The sequence below is a fragment of the Haliaeetus albicilla genome, chromosome 27 (assembly GCF_947461875.1).
Source record: "Haliaeetus albicilla chromosome 27, bHalAlb1.1, whole genome shotgun sequence".
Taxonomy (NCBI): Eukaryota; Metazoa; Chordata; class Aves; order Accipitriformes; family Accipitridae; genus Haliaeetus; species Haliaeetus albicilla.
This window is the reverse complement of record NC_091509.1, coordinates 12,686,684-12,700,368: the sequence shown is the minus strand read 5'-3', so window position 1 is coordinate 12,700,368 and position 13,685 is coordinate 12,686,684. Positions and strand designations below refer to the sequence as shown.

General features: G+C 49.0%; 1 protein-coding gene across 10 annotated transcripts in view; it reads right to left on the bottom strand.

Moving 5' to 3' along the window:
* UIMC1 (ubiquitin interaction motif containing 1) overlaps positions 1-13,381 on the bottom strand; it is a 39,511-nt gene extending 26,130 nt beyond the window's left edge. For 6 of the 10 annotated variants that reach the window (XR_011322423.1, XR_011322422.1, XM_069772474.1 and 3 more), the window contains exons 1-4: positions 13,011-13,172; positions 9,886-10,006; positions 8,582-8,739; positions 1,448-1,538 (exon numbers count right to left, since the gene is read on the bottom strand). Coding sequence is in view for 8 of the 10 variants with exons in the window: in XM_069772474.1 (XP_069628575.1) it covers positions 1,448-1,538; positions 8,582-8,731 (241 nt within the window). In the remaining 2 variants the exon portion in view is untranslated. The other 4 variants (XM_069772478.1, XM_069772476.1, XM_069772477.1 and 1 more) reach the window with 4 other exon arrangements.
* Positions 13,382-13,685: the final 304 nt, after the last annotated feature.

Below are 13,685 nucleotides of genomic sequence, written 5' to 3'. Positions count from 1 at the left end.
AAAAGAGGATTCTTCCCCCATCTCTGACTTTGCTATCTTACTTGTTTGACACAGGACATGCACAGTGGGTTTCAACTCCCACAAAGAGCCAGGCTGTTTCATGCTATGGCCTTAGGCCTCTATTAAAAACAATTTAATTCACACAAGCCCTTGGAGGACTGACAAAGCCCAACTGCTGCTGCTTGCGGAGCACTGGTGTGCTCCATTTTGTTCAGTGATTGCTTTGGGTTTTGCAGGAGACAACAACTCTCCCATTTTAAAATGTTCTGAATTTAACATGCTAGATGGACTGCTGCCTTGCAGAGCGCAAGAACATGAGCGTGGATCCGCTGGGGCAGAGCAATAGTCCACCTGCCTGGCTGCTGTAACAAGTGGCACTGTACAAGGAGTACAGGCAAGCCTGGCCATGCTCAGTGGTCCCTTCTGCTTGAATATCCCCAGCATCCAGAAATGCTGTTTGCAGAATATGAGTGGGAACATCCCAGTCTGTTCCCTTTAGCACCTGTTTATAGACCTATTGTCCATGAATGCATTTAATCCCTTATTAAAGCTGCTCGTACTGACCCCTCCACAACCTCCAGCGACAAAAACTTCCAGGAGTTCACTACATGCTGTGTGAAGCATTACTTTCCTTCACCCATTTTAAATGTATCCATCTCCTGCTATTTCCACCAACTGCACCCTGGCTGTAGGAGCTGGCAAACAACAGCTCTGTGTTCAGAGCTGCCTTCCTGATAATGAACTTTGGTCCCACCTTCCTCTCCTAACAGAGCAGCCCCAGGCTTTCCAGTCGCTCCTCGTAAGGCAGCTGCTCCCTCCCCTTCATGGCTTGGGTTGCCCTTCTCCAGATGTCCCCTAACTTGACCATGCCCTTGAGATGCAGAGATCAGAACTGCACACAGCGCTGTTGATGCGGGTGCACCAACACTTTATATAACAGCAAAATGACGTAAAAGAAATCTCTTGTTCTTAACACCCTTCCTTATGATACCCAACGATGCTGGCTTCTCCGGCTGCCCCCGTGCTACAAGCCGATGATTTCAGCTGTCAGCTGCAACTCAGATCTTTCTCAAGCTGCAACTGCCAGGTCAGAGCATCATGATGTTTCAGGGAAAGACAGCAGCAGAGAGGCCTGAACGGGAAAGCAGTTTGTGACTGACAGTGCTTTCAGATCAGCTTCAACCAATTTTGAAATGCAGTGAGGTACTGACACCCTCGCACACTTGTTTTGGAAGTGCACCAGTCTGCGCACATGCTGCCTTGGGAGAAAACAAGTGATAGTGTGCCTATTCAGAAAGGCAAATTTTACCCCTGAGAAGGGTCTTCTCCAAGATCTGGGCATCCCCAGCCACATCACAGCCTTTCTGCAAGGGAAATAATATTTAACACAAACAGCAGAAGCTGCTCAGCACCTGTCTCCTTCCCCAGCCCCACACTTGAGACCTACGTGCAATTTTTCTTTTAGCAGCAAACTTCATTCTATCCAGCTGCTGTTTTGTTCTCTTCTTTTGCAATCCACTCTCCTCCTTTGACTCCTGCTGTAATGGAAAAAAATACGGTGAGTACATACAATATTCAAGAAATACTACCAGCCCCCCCCCCCCCACTCAGACACAAACACTGGTTCAAGGACAAGCCTCTATTTGTGTGAAATTTGAATTTCAAACATAATTCAATCACATTCTGTAACTATTAAAAGCTGTGTGATAAGCATAATGAGCAAAAAGAGTTACAGACTGACATAAACAGAGAAGTAGGAGAGACAATAGACTTCATGCCAGTCACCACCATGCACTGCACCTGCTGCCCATGCTTTTAGAGAGAATTTGTTTGGCCTTGCTAAAACATCAGTATTTGTAAGCACTCAAAACAGAAAAACAAAACCTTTTCATAACTGAACATTGCTCACCTGTAAGCCAGGACTGTTTCCTGTCGTGCAGCTTCTAGTACTCTGCCCAGACAATTTCAGGTGACCAAAACTAGAATCCTAGCCATTTTGGGGGACCCATGCAAATGCACCCCAAAGGCAGGAGAGTCAGATGTATTTATTCCTTGTGTATTCTCTCACTGCATTGCCACAAGTGTTTCATTTTTGAAGCTTGAATACTTCAGAAATTTGCTGTCTTGAGGCCTCCCGGAATAACGCCCACAAGAACAACCTAAGTGCATGTTGCTTTAAGCACATGGACTGCAACAAGAATGGTCACAGGCTTAATTGGCACACATTTATGCAAGTTGCTGTCCTAACAGCTTAAGCAAGGGCATACACATTACCGAAGGCTGGCACTGGACCCCTTCCAATTTGTCTCTCTAAATCAGGTAGGATTAGAATCAAACCCAGTGTTTCAGGCAGAGACCCACGCCTGGCCAGGACAGGGCTTCACACAGCTCCGTCTGCAGCTGCAGTTGTTTTTGCTGTCCATGAGACTCATGGCTAACTGGCTACATGCTTGTGCCTCATACCACCTCCTGTGCCAGGAGGGGGGCTTCGAGGTGGGGCATGTGGCTTGGGCTAGTTTAATGCAAATGGATACACAGCTTATTTTCAAGTGTAATCAATTTCTGCTGTCCATTGCCTGTTTCTGAACCTGTGAAGTTCTTTGGACTGCACCTCTATGCCAAGTTTTAAGACATCTCCAGCTTTAGTGTTATCTGCAGATTTTATTAATGTATATACACCACTTGCTCCCTCTTACAGATCATTAATGAGGATGTTAAAACACACACAGACCTCATATTGATCCTCTTGGCCTCAGCTTTACATCTCCCCCAAATGAGCCTCTCTTCTGTTCATCACCAGCTTTTGCTGACAGTCTTTTAGCAGGATTTCAATCCAGGAATGTTACTATCTAGACCAAATTGAATTATTTATCCAACTAAGATTTTGCAAGACATACTATTAAGTGGTTTCCTGAAACCCTAATACATTACAGCTTTTACGTGCCCTAATACCTACACCACTCCTCACTTCCACTGATTTGAGAATCAGCTCACAAGAAGGCAGCAATCATGCTCGGCAAGTCCACACACACACTCATGCTCACACCTAAGTTTTTTTCCTTTGACCCATTCCTTCTCTTCCCTGCCCAGCCTGGTTTTGGTACGCCATTTCTAAGATCTGCTGCTGTGTCTCCAAAAGGCTGCTTCACAGCCAGATTCTCTCCTCTTGCTGGAAGATGGGATGCCTAGCTCATGCTCAGCAGGTGAAACCCTCTTTCTTCCAGGGTCCTGGTACATCACCCTTCTCCACAGTTGTCCATAAACCACTGGTTCTCCTACTATGAATTGCCCTGCCTGGGTCTGCAGTGGCAGCCCCATGCTGACCTTGTGGGCAGCTCACACCTAAGGGAGTAGGGAATGGTCTGTGGGATCGCACCAGGATCACACTAGGATTATATGCTGGAGGAGGTTAAGCACAAGCTCTCCCTCTCTCCCCCAAAGCCCCATCTAATGTTGCTAAACCTACTCCAGCTTAAGACAGGGGCAATTTAATCCTAGCAGGCTCTGTAAATCCCCAGCTCTTCTCTCTAGACATCAATCTTCCCCTCATCACTCTTGCACTTGCCAGAAGGTCAACCCTGACACTCTCATCTGCAGTTCTCTTCCAGGGCATGGATGTGATTTATGAGCACACCAAACTTTCCATGGCTGCCAGTGTCTGCTCTGTGCACAGACACACACGTTTACAACACGCACCACAGGACAAGACGGGGCTCAAACACCTCCAGGGCTTTGGAGGGGAACAGCATGCCTGGTGCTGGGCGGGCTGCCCAGTTTCACCACACAGCCGAGTACGTGCCTTGGTTCCCCGTGCTGGGTCCTGAAGAATCTCGACATTTACAACAGTGGCAGGAGCAAAATTATTGCAGGACACGTGTTGTACGAACCTCATACATTTGAGAAAGATGTTTAAATTGCTTAGCAGCATTCTACCAAACAGCCACAGTACACTGAACCACTGAAGCAAATCCAATTAATCCTGATGGGCCAAAATATACACACACATCTCAATTCCAAGAATTCTTAAATCTTCTTTATTTTTAAACCCAGGAAATAAAACATACCTTTTAATTAGGATTTATGGCTGTTTGTACCTCTGCTGGGAGAAAGCCCCGCAGGCCCCAGAGTGCTTTGCATAAATGCAGGCATGGATGGTAGAAACAGAAGGGGCCAAGAAAATTCAGAGAAGACAACAGGGCTTGCTCTCTCTGACCCAACCTTTTAATGCTCATCTGTCTACAAGGATAATAGGAACTCAGGGGGCCACTCAACCAACTGCCTTTCTAATAAGATCACTAGTCCAAAAATAATCTTAATCAATTAAAATATTCCCAAACTGCAGCCAATACTCTTAGTTACAAGGTCATCTCCAACACACAACTTCCAGAGGAAACTAATTATTATAGCGGAGGCAAGGTGGGAACTGCGCACCTCTGTTCAGTGCCAGCCTGGATAGCGTCTCTCCTCCTTTGCCGTCAATTTAAAGCATAATGGCCAGAAGGAATCCAAATTCTCTTCCTGTGTGTCAGGCTCTGCAGTTTAATTTATGATGCTCTCTTATGAGCAATTTCACTGTCAGCATTGTACACAGATCAAGAAAAAGACAGGTTTCCAAAGTTCCCTACACATTTAGTGGAAGGCAGCCACTATTCTTGTTTTTTTAACCTGCTTGGTTTCACCAGACAGCAGGAAATCAAGTTCCCATTTTAAAAATGCTTTTACACATACTTAAGAGAACCTGACTCTGCCAGCAGAAACAGATACAGCTCTACTCACTTCTAAAAGCCCGTAAATGGAAGCCAGTAGCCAGCCTCCCACATCCTGCTCCCTCGAATCCACATCATAAACCACAGAAATCAGCTTCTACTGACTCAGGGAAGGAAAGGCTACAGAAGAATGTCTCCATAGCTAACAGTGCAGACTGCAAAGTCAAAAGGTCTGGGTAATTTTACTGCTCAACAGCAGTTGGGACAATCTAACAATAGGGCACAGCCAAACACCACACGTCCTGCATGGGAAATACGCAGATGAAAACCAGACTAATTTATTTTTAAAAGCCAATTAGATGTTGGACGTGCCACGTTTGACTCTAGCCAAGGCTGCTGCTGAAATTAGTATCACCCCCTACTTTATTAGTGTCTGACTTCAGTTCAGAATCTGTTTCAGCTCTGCTCTGTCTTTCAGCTCATTAGAACAAACCTGCTGGAAGTGGAGACTTGAACAACGAGACACGATGAGGCTTGTGCCAGACGTGTAGTTCCTGACACACGGGAGGGACGCCTCTGTAGAAAAAAGGGCTTTTACCAGGCTGTAAGGAGCCTGGATTCAGACCAATCTGATTTCTGAGGAGTGAGCGCAGCAGAGCCGTGGAGCCTCCTCAAGAGCACACTCACACTGCATTCGCCTGTGGGAATTGGAGGCACTGGGTCCCTCGGTACCATAGCAGAGCCCGTGGGGACAGCAGGGTGCTGCAGCGATACTCCCGCATGGCTCTGCTTCGCTCAGATGGTCACCGGTGTGAGGTGGGCACTGCCATCCTAGCTGTGACGCTTCCAGCACCATCTTCTCCATAGCAAGACGTCCCTCAGGCCATGCCTGGTCCCAAAACAAAGTGCCCACTGCCACAGTTGATGGAGAACAGGACAGGGTGGTGGCTGGGTATTCCAGCTGATGCCCAAACACACTTCCCTCTTTCTACAAAAGACAACACCTGATCTGGAACATCAATGCATGCTGCTATTTACCCAGACTGCAAGTATCTCCAAACACAGGAATACTCAGGCAAAGGGATGTTCCACGCCAAAGGGAAGACAGGCCGTGGAAGCCACGCAGAAATAGATGGCACCATCACCCTGGAGTCTTGTCATGTTCCCCAAGGGCTGGCAGAGCTAACAAATCTGGCAGAAAGAGCCAATGAGGTTTCATGCAGAGTCTGAGAGTGGAGGCAGGTACTCTCAAAGCTCCCAAAGGATCTACCCAGGAAAAATGGACCCTTCTGAAAGGTCCCACAGCAGATCAGCAGCATTTTGGGATCAACTGCACTGAAGGCTGCAGATCAGTCAAACACGTTAGCCGAGCTGCTGGGCCTCTGGCTATGCTCAATGCTTATGCTTGCCCAGGCCTCCTGCTGGGTGACGATCATCTTCCAGACGTGGCTTCAGAAAATCCTGGGGGTCAAAGAGTCTTTACCAGCCCAACTCAAGCAGGAGGCTCAGGAGACAGACCAGGAATTGCTGTGCTTGGAGAAAGCATTGTTGAGCACTATTTGAAATATTGTGTATTTGTGAATGACCACCCATCTTCTGGCATAGGGAACCAATTCCCCACAGGATTTAAAGAGTCAGGGGAGACAGGAACCACTTTGCTCATTCGTCACGTCTGCATTTTCAGAGACACAGTCTGCACAAAGAAGGTCATCTCCTCTTGTTTCCACAAAGCCAAAGAGACCATTCTTATTTTGTCTGACCCCTCCCAAAAAAAAGAGAAGTGCTCCCCAAATCCAGGATTATATATAGCAGAGATCAGAAAGCCCCATGTCCAGAAAACTTCCTTCTGATGCAGCTCTGCAGATGCCACAGCATAGACATGAGCAAAGAAAGAAAACTTGGCAAAATAACATGGATGAGCTTGATAATCCAGCATGACTGAAAAATTCCTGGGAGAGGCAGTCTGCCAAAGATCATCAAAAGTGAGAAGCTGGAGGCTTTCCAGGTGCAGCTGCTACAAGATCTGCTGGTCTGGAAGCAGAACTAGGGACTTGTTCTATAGATACCTGCCAAGAGACTGCCAAGGAAGAAAGCCATCGAATCAATGATGCCCAAATTGTCCTTGTAGCTTTTGATTCATAAGGAACTATGTCCTAACAGATGCAAGATTAATTGAGAATGTATTGTTCTCTAAAATTGCTATTGATCTGAGCTTCCCACACCTCTTCTTGAACACATAACAAGGTCTTACTAGAGCAAGAACAACAGTTACAAGGTTCGAAATTGAAATTCAACTTGATGTACACTGAAGAGCTGAGACAGTTACAGAAGCCAGACAGTTATTTTTTTGAGATACCAAGTAAATCACATTTTGGGGTTTGATTTTGCAGAAAACAACATGACAAGAGACTGTGGCACTGGATCTGGAAGCTGATGACTCACAGAAAGAAAGAGACTGAACTGAATAAATCCACTCATTCAACTGACTGAACTGTTGTCACTTAAACAGAACCTAATTGGCTCTTTAACGGCCTCTCTGAGCATATCCTTTTCTGTAATATGACCGATTATGCCATCAGAATTTATTGTTTATAGACAAACTTACAGAACAGTCAGGGAGCCTAACCTTTTTATAGATGTGTTTTAAGAGACATTTGTTTCCTCTTTTTCAGATACGTGCACATTGAGATGAATAATTGCAGACAATAACAGGTCCTGATCTTTTATGTACTGCAGCAGCTCTTATAGCTGCTGATTTCTTTTTTCCTTATAGGTTTCACAATAAAGGCCAGTGATGCAGCAGACATCTGAAGTTAACTTAGCATATTGCAGAGCTAAGGGTTTAACCCCACTGAACTATTACTGCCATATGTTCCATTTCTTTCAGGGAATTTCCCAATGGGAAAGAACTCAGACAATGTGAAGAAAAAACATCCAATATCATTTGCCCTACAGCTTTTTACTGTTTATTTCTAGTGCTTTTCCCCTCCTCACATGATAATCGCCTTATTGTAGAAAAGCATGCTGCAGATGTGGAAGCGAAAGGAACTTGATTTAAGATCTACAGCTTGAGAGTGAACTGAAAGGCTTTTGAAAATGGTGGAATTACAAAAAACGGCTTAGGATCCCAAATCACCAGCAAGACAGAGCAAAGCCTGAACAGTCATTCATAACAAATTGATTCTATTAATTCCCTCTTGTGTACCTCACTCAGTTGAGGACAGATTCTCAGGGCTCTGGGTTTCCCCCAGGCGGGAGTTCCTGCACTCATCCCAATGCCAGTATAACAGAGGCAGACATTTTAATCTTTTAGGGTAAGGCTGATGTTTGTAAGACAACACTAGGGATCAGGGATCTGAGCCTTTATGTCTTAGCCAGGCACACCCACACCACAGTTCACCTTTACACCCTATGGAAGTGGGTTAAAAACTCAGGCTTCCGTAATTCAGAATCAGTTTACCAGATACCAGCTGTATCTGAGCTACTCACAAGCCTGTGTTCTGAATCATTTTCTTATCTATTTGCACATAATACAGAATCATGTTTCTATGGTTTAGCTGGAAATCAATCAAATAAAAATTATGAAAAAAAGATTTGTAAAGGGATTGAGGAAAGGTTACTTTTAAATTACGTTTCAAATTCAGTTCTGAGAGGATTTGGTTATCAAATCCCAGACTCATAACTCACCCTCACGAAGCACACCATTCATTTCCTAGTCAAATAGGATTTGATTCATCTCACATGTAAGAAAAGGAACGGCACAATACCCTGTGTGCAAAGCCTGACCCCAGCACACACAGCATGGGATGCTCGGGCACTCTCCTGCAACAGCAGGGCCCAGCACAGTCTCTGGACACCAGAAGCCGATCACTGACCTCTCCATCGCTGTCAGATATAACAATAAACGCATCCACAAAACTGCGCTTCTTCTTGGCAGTGGCTGGGTTCCTCTTCTCTTCCTCCTCTTCCTCCCCATCCTGACCTCGAGAGTCCAGGCCCTCTGTGGGCTTCTTCTTCCTCGGCATCCTTCACTCTGAAACAGAGGGAAAGATTAAAAGCCATTTGTTTCCTTCTGATTTAGATTTCCCCTAACAGCCATCCTTTTTTTGCTATTTTTAGGCAAAATACCCCAGGCATTAGAACCTTATTACAAAGCGTGGTGGATTTAGCATTACTGGGAGCCACACATACTAGTCTCCACTCATCTACTTAAGAACACTTTATTATAGCTGATTGCTAAAAAGGGGTTTCAGGGGAACAGCAACACAGACCAAAGCCACTCTGAATGCCCTTGCTCTAAAGCAATGAGGCTTTCCTCTTAAAGCTCATCAGCAAACTCCTCCAAAGCATCACTTTACACCAGGTCAACCCTCTCGCTCTCCAACACAACCCCGAACTTCCCCTCCTCAGCCCCACACCTTCACCGTCTTGGTGCAGAACAAACCAGACTGTGACAGCAGATCAAGCTGAAACTTGCATGCCAGAACAAGAAGCCACCACAGCACAGCCATTTGTCAGCTTTTATTTTCAACAAAACAAGGGGGAAAAGCATGTTCCTCAAAGGATGCTCTTTTGCTCTCAGCACAGCAGCTCGGTGGAAGGCTGCACCAGCACTACAAAAAGGGAAAACACAGGCAATGGCAGTAGGCAGGTTGGAAACAAGACAACAGGTTTATCTCGCAGCCTGGATTTCTCAATGAGCATCAGCCTCCGGAAGTCCTCTGTGCAGACATGCCTGAACCATTTGTATTAAAGGTGGCACTTGACAAGCTGGGAGGAACCTGCTGAGCGTTATTAGTGCAAACCTGAGTGCTCTATGAACAGCACAATTGAGGGCAGGTGCCCACACAATGCAAGCTAGTACTTCAGCATCTCCTTTCCTTGCCAGCCCATAGACTGTTGGAGAGAGATGCAAAGCAAGCGTTAGCGGCTTTGATCAAAAAGGACTCAGACAAGAGGATCAGGAATGGTGAATGAGAGCAGCGGGACGGCACACAGAGTTAAACCACCCCTTCCTGTCTATGTTTGCTGTTTGGCAAATAACCCAGCAACAACATTCAGCGCTTCCTGAACTGTGATCTAAAAGAGCCTTACAAAGCAGGCTGAGCACGATCAGCTCTGTTTAAGTTAGAATTAAACATGTGCAGAGCGGTTAAACAACAAGCCCCTCGTTACACACCAGAAAACGGCAGAGCTGGAAATGCAAGTCAAGTTGGCCGGTTCCCAGACCAGTGTCCTTCCACAGGATCATTCTGCCTTCCTTCAAGATCACTGAAATAGCTCAAATGTGCTGCTTAGATCTAAAATAAGAGTAAGAGAAGATGCAACAAAGACCCTGCATTACCCAATATAGAGCCAAACCCTTCTCTGTAACACCACAAAACTGCAAACAGCCGCTGTGTGTAGAAATACTAATGAGCAAGAAGTTCAAAATCCCCATCAGGGCTAAGCACAGCAGTGCACTGCTCCATCTACAGTCCAAGGCAGCAAGGTGAGGCTGAGAGGAATACATGCACTCCCTCCCCACTATCTGAAGCCTTCTAAAGCTCCCTTAGCCTCTCTGCCTCCCTTACTCTGCAAATACATGCACACACATGCCTAGAGACAAAAGATGATTACCCTGGTGAGTCATGATTTGCACTGAAGGTTTGCTGAGCCCTCTGAAGACAGCATATTGCACAAATGGCATGCACAGCTCCAGAAGCAACTGCAACGACCACTGCAGTCCACAAATGTTTGTCTGTTTAGGAAGGGGAACTAGAAACAAGCACTGCTTTTGGAAAAGCAGTGGCTCTTGCAAAACAAAGCTGTTCTGCTCCAGCTGAGCTGAACTCAGGTCTTGTTGGAATATCCTCATTATATTTTCTCCATTTTTTATCTTTTGCTCCAAACTGTCTCTTTGCCCTCTGCCCGGAGAGATGAGCCAAGCCTCGCACCCAGCTGCTGAGAACTGCCTCCACAAAGGGCGTCCATCATGGTGGGGAAAACACCCTTATTGGAAGAAAAACACTTACACAGACAGGCGTTCTGGCACGTTGATAGGGAGGAGCACTGGAGAGGCCCATGCCTCCAGTATGACTCCTATGCAGGGTCACTCTGGTTTTGAAGAGACAGCCTGTAAACCTTTTTACCACCGAAACAAAAGCAAACAGCAACAAGCAACTGCCACACTGTCTTTTTTTTTTTCTTTTTTTTTTTTTTTTTTAAATCCACGCTGGTATCACCAGCTCTCCTCTGACTCTGCGATACATCTTCTGCTTGATGCACTGTGCTAAATAAGAGATCACTGAGAAATATCAGCTGGAGTTATGATGAGTCACCTACCTTCAACATTTAAAGGAAAGGAAAAAAAAAAAAAAGAGTAAGAGATGTAACCACACAACTCCCACAACGCTTCTGAAAATGAAGGGACTTGTGGCAAAGAGAGTCTCTGTAAATGTAACTAAGGGAACAAGACAAGTAAGAGATCACTTGTAGCTGTGCTAGTCTGAGGCTATGAGTAGGAGAGCGGTAATAGCTTTTATTAGACAAGCTGGTATAGCTGAGGGAAGAAAACACGCATCAGAGTGCATACGCACACCACCACCACCCCCCCAACCTTCAGGTAGGGAATTTAAGCACAGAAGCTGTATTTTGCTTTTAGCACTCTTGGAAAGGACAGCTGCTAGTACCCGAGGTGATGATACCCGCTTTCAGGCTCAGTGAAAAAGGCTGAAAACTGAATTATCTAAAACTATCCTTGCGGTTTGGCTCACAGACTCATTTTCCAGTTATCCAAGGTTTTTTTCAACTCTGAATTTAAGACAATTTCTTTGTAAATGCTCTGACAGCAAAGGTGACCTCCTGACAAGGGACTCACACATGCCACACTTCTCCAGTCACATTTTTAGGGATATCCTTGAAGATCCCCAACTTGTGATTATTTGTCATTTTCCCTCTCATCTATCATTTTGATGAATCAGAAAGCAATTACCGACAGAATAATTCTAAATCTTGACACTGCAGCTACAGACCTGCCAAGCTGTGACAGCTTGAAAAATGCTTGAAAATGCAGCCAAAAATGAATGACTCTCATCCCCGGATGAGTTTCTGAGCCGTTTGAGACACAGGCTGTCGCTTTGTAAACAACTCCCCCCACCTCAGGAAGAAGAGGCACTACGCTCCCCAGCAGCACCACGAAGCAGCTCGGCGTTCAGGCAGGTCAGCACCACACGCCTCCCTGGAAATATCATCCCTGGACCCTTGGCTCGACCCAGCACGCAGGGCCCAGCTGATGCTCTGCAGCCAGCTGGACATGAGGGCTCACAGCGCCCCGGGGGGAGAGAAATTGTTTACAGGATTTATCCGTTTATAGAGCTGGCTGTTGACGAGAAGGGACAGAGGGACTGCGGAGGCCACGCGTGCCCAAGTGCTGTGCATCTGCAAATGCCACTGAGCTCTACAGGAGATGCTAACTGCTCAGCTTCCCTCTAGCCCAGCCCAAGCAAGTCCAGCATGCAGCACCTCTCCCTCCTCCAAGGGCAGGCCCTGTGTGGGGGGAAAGCACCCCTCTTCCCAGCACCCACTCAAAGTCCTCCCATCCCCTTCCCAACCCGCTGCCTTCGGGCACGGAGGGCTCTGCAGGGAGACTGGGGGTCAGGGCTACTCGACAAGTGTCACTCTGGGGAGAAAACATGGAGGGGGGTCCCAGGCAGGATAGGGGGGTGAGTTCGGGAGGAAGGGGATCAGCCATAGGTGGGGTAAACCAAAAGGAGGGGAGTGTGCTGGGGCTGCCCCAGGTGAAGGGGAGGGAGCCAGACCTGGCAGAGGGAAACAGGAAGGGCAGGAGCTGGCCCCAGGGCCTAGCCTGGGGGGACACCTCTGGGGATGGGGCCCGGGCAGAGCTCTGGGGGAGTCGGTTTTGGGGTGCCCTCCTCAGGGGACAGGCCTGGGAGAAGAGCACCAGGGTGGCCCCAGGGAAGGGGCGCAGTACCAGGGTCCCCTCCAGGGCAAGGGGCTGGGGTACAGGAGCGATACTGAGGTGTCCCCCCGCCGCCGGGGAACCGGTCCCCGGATCACCCGGCGCAGGGGGCGGTGGGCATGCCCGGGGGGGGGGGGGGAGATCAGCCCCGGGGGGAAAGGGGCCGGGGAACGGCCCCGGGCATCAGTCCCGGGATCGCCCCAGGAGAAGAGACAGCCCCGGGCAGGGGGGAATTCGGCGCCCGGCCCCGGGAGCCCCGCGGCGGATGGGCCCCGGGCGAGCCCCGGGGCAGCGGGCCCGGCGCGGAGCGGTGCGGCAGGCCCTCGCGGGGCACAGGTACTCACCGGGCCCGGGCCTCCCGCGGGCCGGCGCCCCGCCCCCGCCAGGCCGCCCCGTTGCGCGGCCACGGGCGGCGGCACCGCTGCCTGCCCCGCCGGGCCGCCCCGCCGCGCCGGCCCCGGTCGGCGGGTCTCTCACCCGCACTCAAGTTGGCGACGGAGGCCTCATTGCCCTCACCCAAGATGGCGGCGGCGGCTTCGGGGCGCGTCACGTGGCCGTCGGGGCGGTGAAGCGGGCGGCGCCATGTCGCGGGCGGGCGGCGGCGGGCCTGGTGCTGAGGGGTCCGTGGGCCCCGACGCCTCGTCCTGAGGCGTGGCGGGAGCTGCCAGCCCTGTGGCCATTTTCTCAGCCCGGTGCCGGGCGCTGCAGGCAGGGCAGTGGGCGCCGGTTCCCCAGGAGACGACGAGCGCGGTAGGGGGCGCGCCTTCACACACCCCCCTCCCTGCGAAGCCTCGGTGCCTCAGAAATTAGTCCTACGCTTAACGCTGTCACCGCAGCAAGCGCTGTGTCGTTTCAATGCCCACAAAGAGCAGGCCCCGCGGGGCTGGCGGAGACGCCGGGGGAACCGCCGGTCCACCGCCCGCCCTGCCCACAACCGACATGGCCGCCGCCGCCTTCCCTTCGCGGACACGTGAGGGCGCGCGGCGCTCTCGCGGGAGGCCGCCCCGCCGTTGCTAGGC